This window comes from Phaseolus vulgaris, chromosome 3, assembly GCF_051622355.1.
Source record: "Phaseolus vulgaris cultivar YP4 chromosome 3, ASM5162235v1, whole genome shotgun sequence".
Classification (NCBI taxonomy): Eukaryota; Viridiplantae; Streptophyta; class Magnoliopsida; order Fabales; family Fabaceae; genus Phaseolus; species Phaseolus vulgaris.
Window position 1 is genome coordinate 37,790,244 of NC_143500.1, and position 6,472 is coordinate 37,796,715.

The window sequence follows — 6,472 nt, forward strand, 5'->3', positions numbered from 1 at the left end:
ACCCAATGAAGGAGAAAAGTAATGCGGAATAATTTTAATTTGTGCATTTGACTAAGATTCTCAGAGTTGATTATTTATAAAGTATTAAATAGTATTAGAATTTAAAAGTATTAATTAAGAGTTGATTTAAAATAATAAATAGTTAAAGAAATTCCTTATAAAAAGATATAGGATTAGTGATGAGTAGTGAGTTGTTAGTAGTAAGTGATGAGAGAAGTTTAAAATAATAGGGTGTATTAATTAATTAGGATTAGCTTAAGAAATAGGTGGGTGTGTTTTGATGCGGTAATGGTAACTTGCCAAACGATCACGTACCCTTGGACTTGAGATAAAGTAAGAGAAAGAGAGGGAGAGAGGGAGAGAGAGAGAGTAATTTAAGTATGAAAAAGGTGAAAGTGGGGAGATACCTTTTGTAGGTGTTGCGTGTGAAAAGTAGAAAATTGGTTGAAAGGCAAAATTGAGGATTGAGACAGCAGCAGTTACTATCACATTTCCTAGGCGCGTAAGGGCCCCACTATCGACAGATGTCCAATGTGTCTTGGGTCGTGTCATCAACCTTCCATTTCATGCGTGGGACTCATGCATACACTTAATCTCTTTTGTTATAGTTTTAACAAACTAGGAACAAAACAAAAGCAATGAGAGAGAAAAAGAGAGATAAAAACTAAAAAGGCAGTCAATCCAAACTCCCAAGACCTCACTCCTCACTATCTCTCTCCCATCATCATCTTTCTTTTTAGTTTTTACATTTCTCTATCCAATGAGTAGTAGTATTGTTTTACCAGACACGGCTGTCTATTATAATACATATTTTACTATGGAAATCAGCTTATTAAATAATAATCTCACTTCTCAATAAAAAAATACCATCTATCTCTAAACACTTCTTAATATCAAATATATTAGGTAATGGACAATATAATATTCATATCACTCTGTTGTGCAAAAAAGGTGTTTTGGCTTCCTCCATCAAAGAATAACTAATCTGTTGAGTCCAGACAAATTAGCCTTTAAATTCAATTATAAAAAATTGCAGACAACAAATATTGAAAGGCAAGTGTTAAATGAATAAACTAATAAGGATAATAATAAAATAAAGAGAGGAAAAAGATGACACAAAAAGGAGAGCAGATTGGTCTGTCCAGAAAGCATTTTTTTCCAGAAATCCTTGCAACCGATAGTACTACTTTCATCCATCCATCCATCAATTCTCCGTTTACTAGAAATTCTCTCTACTTCCGTGTCTTTCTCTTCCCACAATAAAGAAACCATCTTTTATTTATTTATTTATTTTTGAATTTGTTTTTCTCTGCTTTACCTTGTTGGTCTGTAGTGCAGGGATAATTAGAATAAAATAATATTCCTATACGCAGAGATTAAGTAGCTAGCTAAGTTTGGTTAGTTGATGAAAAAGGAATTAGCTTTATATTCACCGCCCCTGACGCATGCATGTATGTGTATGTATGTATGTAGGTTGAAAAATTTATTCCTGGGGACAGATTGGTTATTGTTTGAGATGGAGGGAGATAGAATGATGAGAGGAGAGAGAAGAGAATGGGGGATGTTGTGAAGGGGGAAAGGTGAGGGAGGGGATCTGATATTTACTTTTGGCGTTGAATTCCGAATTCTAAAGAGCCTTTTTAGCGGAGGATAGAAAGTGAGTGAGTGAGAGAGAGAGTGAGAGAGAGAGAGAGAGAAAGCAGGGTAGCTAGTAGGGGTGGGTGTTGTATTAGAGTGTTGATTTTGTTTGTGTTTGTAAAAAGCTTGTGTTTGATTGTTTTGGCTGGCCATACAGTTGTTCCTTGCACCCTTGAAAATGTGAATTTGTCTATATTGAAGTGTTCTTATCTTATCTAGCCACACACTAATTCACTAATTTGGTTTTCTCCCTCTGCTCAGGGTGAGGGCTGAATAGGCTTAGAAGCCAAAGTGTAAGTTTCACACACATTACTCTCCTTTTTCTCCTCCCATAAAGTCAAGCAAACCAAGTGTATCCCTCCGATACCATTCACATCCATTCTCCATTTCTTCCTTCTCTCCTCCTCCTCCGACACTCTTCTTCCTCCCAATTCAATTCAATCCAATCCAATCTCAACCTAAGCAAGCCAAACCAAACCAAACCAAATCGCCCCCACTTTTGTTTTCGCTGGAGCCTCGCCAACACTACAGAATTCAATTCCACTCGTGAAATGAGAGCCGGACTAAGCACCATCCAGCAAACCCTAACGCCGGAGGCGGCCAGCGTACTCAATCACTCAATCGCGGAGGCCGGCCGCCGTAACCACGGCCAGACCACGCCGCTCCACGTGGCGGCGACGCTGCTCGCCTCCCCCTCCGGCTTCCTCCGCCAGGCCTGCATAAAATCGCACCCCAATTCCTCTCACCCCCTTCAGTGCAGGGCGCTGGAGCTATGTTTCAGCGTGGCTCTGGAGCGATTGCCTACTTCGCAGAACACCGGTTCTTCCATGGAGCCGCCAATCTCCAATGCCTTGATGGCGGCCCTCAAGCGGGCTCAGGCCCACCAGCGTCGCGGCTACCCGGAGCAGCAGCAGCAACCTCTCCTCGCCGTCAAAGTGGAGCTCGAACAGTTAATCATATCCATTCTTGACGACCCCAGCGTGAGTAGGGTCATGCGCGAAGCCAGTTTCTCCAGCCCCGCCGTTAAAGCCACCATCGAACAGTCCCTTAACGCCGTCCCCTCCACCGTTAATTCAGGATTGGGATTCCGTCCTAGCTCGGTTGCTCCGGCGAATTCCGCCACCGGCCGGAATTTGTATCTGAACCCGCGTCTGCAGCAGCAACAGCAGCAGCAGGGGAGTGCTGCGCATCACAGGGGTGATGATGCGAAACGAATTGTGGACATATTACTGAGGTCGAAGAAGAGGAACCCGATCTTGGTTGGGGAATCGGAGCCCGAGGCTGCTATCAAGGAGGTGATAAAGAAGATTGAGAACAGGGAATTGGGAGATGGGGCTTTCGCGAATGCTCACGTGATTCATTTGGAGAAGGAGCTTCCTTCTGATAAGGCACAGATACCTGCGAGATTGAAGGAGTTGGGGGATTTGATTGAGACGAGGATTGGGAATTCTGGGTCTGGAGGGGTTTTCTTTGACTTGGGTGACTTGAAGTGGCTGGTGGAGCAGCCTGCTGGGTTCGCCGTTGGTGGTGGTTTGGGTAACATGCAGCAACTCACGCTCGCAGAGGCCGGGCGTGCAGCGGTGGCGGAGATGGGGAGGTTGGTGAGCAAGTTCGGTGAAAGTGGCGTTGGTAGGCTTTGGTTGTTAGGTACTGCTACTTGTGAGACTTACTTGAGGTGTCAGGTTTATCATCCTACCATGGAAAATGATTGGGATCTTCAGGCAGTGCCAATTACCACCAGAGCCCCTCTCCCCGGGATCTTCCCCAGGTATTTGTTTTTCTGCTTCCATCAATTTAATAATGCATATCATCTTTTGATCACAAAAGGACCTTCATCCAATTCCATCCTTTTTTATTTTAGTCTTGCCAAAATCTGATTTCCCTGATTATTCTGTTGCAAGATCAGAATAAATAATTAAGATTAGTTTTTCGTGTTTGATGGAATGGAGTTAACGAGTTTTCTTTCATGGAATCGGTTAAACTTGGGATTGCAGTTGGTGAATGAATCTTGTCTGTTATGTTAACTCTGTTTGATTTCTGTTCTCTTTTCGATTTTGTTTTACCAGTGTCTTGCTTGAACTCCCTTGTATGACATTTTGAATGTAGAACGTGTGATGTTTCTTTTTCTGTTGACAGTAATATAAGACAGGAGGATTTTTAGCTTTTTGTCTACCTTAGCACTGTTAGCTTGATTAGGCTGTGATCTGGAACATGGTTATTCTGTTCCCTGCATTTGCTATTACCTTGTGGTGTTGACCGTTTTACTTGTAAACCAGGCTTGGGACCAATGGTATTCTTGGAACTTCTCTCGAGTCTTTGTCACCGTTAAAGACCTTGTCTACTACACCGATCACTCCACTGAGGCGTGCCTCTGAGAACGTAGATCCTGCTGCCGTAACAATTTGTTGCCCGCAATGTATGCAGAGCAGCGAACGAGAAGTGGCAGAAATGTTGAAAGAAACTGAGAAATCAGATACTGAACTCAAATCAGAGGCAGCTAAACCGTCCCTTCCCCAGTGGTTACAGAATGCTAAAACTAATAATGATAACGGCAAAGTAATGGATCAGGCTCAGGTGAATTTGACAAAAACAATTACATTGGTTATTTGGTGGGTTTCGTAGAAAATAGTACATGTCTTCTAACCGTTGTATTCCTTTTTATTTTAAATAGAGTAATAGCCAAGAAGTGAATGTGAAGAAAAGGACTCAAGAAATACAGAAGAAATGGCATGACGCCTGCTTGAGTTTACATCCTAAATTTCATCAGCTAAATGTGGGCACAGAGAGACTTGTTCCTACTCCTTTGTCAATGACTGGCCTATACAATATGAACTTGCTGGCACGCCAATTCCAACCCAAAATACCTTTCAATAAAAATCTCGGAACCTCTTTACAATTGAGCTCACACCCAGTGCCAATCCACACACCAGAGCGTGCAGTGAGCCCGCAGCAAAGTCCGGTAAGGACCGACCTGATCCTTGGGCAAACAAAGCCAGCTGATGCCACCCCAGAAGAAACACAGAAAGAAGGCATCAATGATTTTTTGAGTTGCCTCTCTTCTGAGTCACAAGACAAGTTCGATGAATTACAGAGCAAAAAGCTACTTGATGCGGACTCTTTCAAGAAGCTCCTGAAAGGCCTGACAGAAAAAGTCTGGTGGCAGCAGGATGCAGCATCAGCCGTGGCCACCACTGTGACCCAGTGCAAACTGGGCAATGGAAAAAGACGCTCCAAAGGTGACACGTGGTTACTGTTTGTGGGTCCTGACAGAATTGGCAAGAAGAAAATGGCAGCAGTTCTTTCTGAGCTGGTATCTGGGTCCAACCCAATAATAATACCTCTGGCTCAACGCCGTGGGGATGGAGGAGACTCTGATGCCCCTCATCTCCGTGGAAAAACAGCACTCGATCGAATAGCGGAGGCCATCAGAAGGAACCCACTTTCTGTAATCGTGCTTGAGGACATTGATGAAGCCAACATCCTTCTTCGCGGGAGCATAAGAAGAGCCATGGAACAAGGCCGGTTCCCGGATTCTCACGGCCGTGAAGTCAGTCTCGGGAATGTCATGCTTATCCTCACTGCAAATGGGTTGCCTGAGGACCTCAGGTACCTCTCCAATGGGTCTCCACTGAACGAAGAAAAGCTTGAAAATTTAGCAAAGGGAGGGTGGCAACTACGTATATCAGTGGGTAAGAGAGCATCAAAACGAAGACCCAGCTGGCTATCTGATGAAGACAGGTCATTGAAGCCCCGAAAGGAGGTTAATTCCGGTCTATCGTTTGATCTTAATGAAGCTGCTGATGCTGCAGAGGATGACAGAGGAGATGGGTCACTCAATTCAAGTGATTTCACAGTTGAACACGAAGACAACAATCACAATGGAGGAGGGTCTCTCTCAACAATACCGCGCGAGCTTTTGGATTCTGTTGATGACGCCATTGTCTTCAAGCCCTTGAACTTCGATCTCATTCGCAGAAATTTCTCGACATCCATCACGAAAAGGTTCTCCTCAGTTGTCGGGAATGGGGTGTCAATTGAAGTGCAGGAAGATGCTCTTGACAAGATCACCAGCGGAGTGTGGTTAGGCCAAACCACCATTGATGAATGGATGGACAAGGTGTTGGTTCCAGGTTTCCAGCAACTGAAAAAGAATTTGAATTCAAGTACCCATGACCACGAGTCTTCTTCTATGCTATTTAGGCTCGAAGATGATGGCTATTCCGATCGCCGGGGCTCCCAAGAGTGGCTACCTGCTACGGTGAGAGTTGTGGCGGAATAGTATTATTCAAACAGTGGTTAATGGAGATATCCGTTTTTGTTGGTGGTAGAAATGTAAATACAAACTTTGGCAAGGAAAAGTCAAAGGTACTTAGTAGAACCAAGAAAAAACCGTTACAAGGCTTGTCGGGGGTGTCAAATTTTTTTCCCTTAGATAAAGATTAATTAATTTTTGCGTTATAAACTTTATATTGTTTTTTTTTTTCTTTTGTAAGAATAGGTATATTTATTAATTAAACTGAGAATTATCATTATATTATATTAATAAAGGGAGCATTAATTCCTGTTTTCCCCCTTTCTTTCTTGTCAAATTTTATATTCTTTAATTGTAATAAATAATATGCAATCCTACTAGGAATTATTTAGTTAACCAGTTATTATACTATTGGTTCTGTTGGAGTTGTAGAATGGTAAAATGGACTAACCTAATGCACAAGATGACAGGAGAAATTTGTTAGTAGTCTAAGTCGACGGAAGGAAATGGAATCTACTTTTAAGAACTTATTTAAATTATACACATTTTAAAGTATATAACTTATTGTTATTTGTTGTATTT

General features: G+C 42.5%; 1 protein-coding gene across 1 annotated transcript; it reads left to right on the plus strand.

Moving 5' to 3' along the window:
- Positions 1-1,055: 1,055 nt before the first annotated feature.
- LOC137807379 (Double Clp-N motif-containing P-loop nucleoside triphosphate hydrolases superfamily protein) lies at positions 1,056-6,206 on the plus strand. The gene is made up of 3 exons (XM_068608000.2): positions 1,056-3,406; positions 3,915-4,212; positions 4,310-6,206. Exons 1-3 carry the CDS (start codon positions 2,190-2,192, stop codon positions 5,915-5,917), a joined length of 3,123 nt encoding a protein of 1,040 aa, XP_068464101.1. The 5' UTR covers positions 1,056-2,189; the 3' UTR covers positions 5,918-6,206.
- Positions 6,207-6,472: the final 266 nt, after the last annotated feature.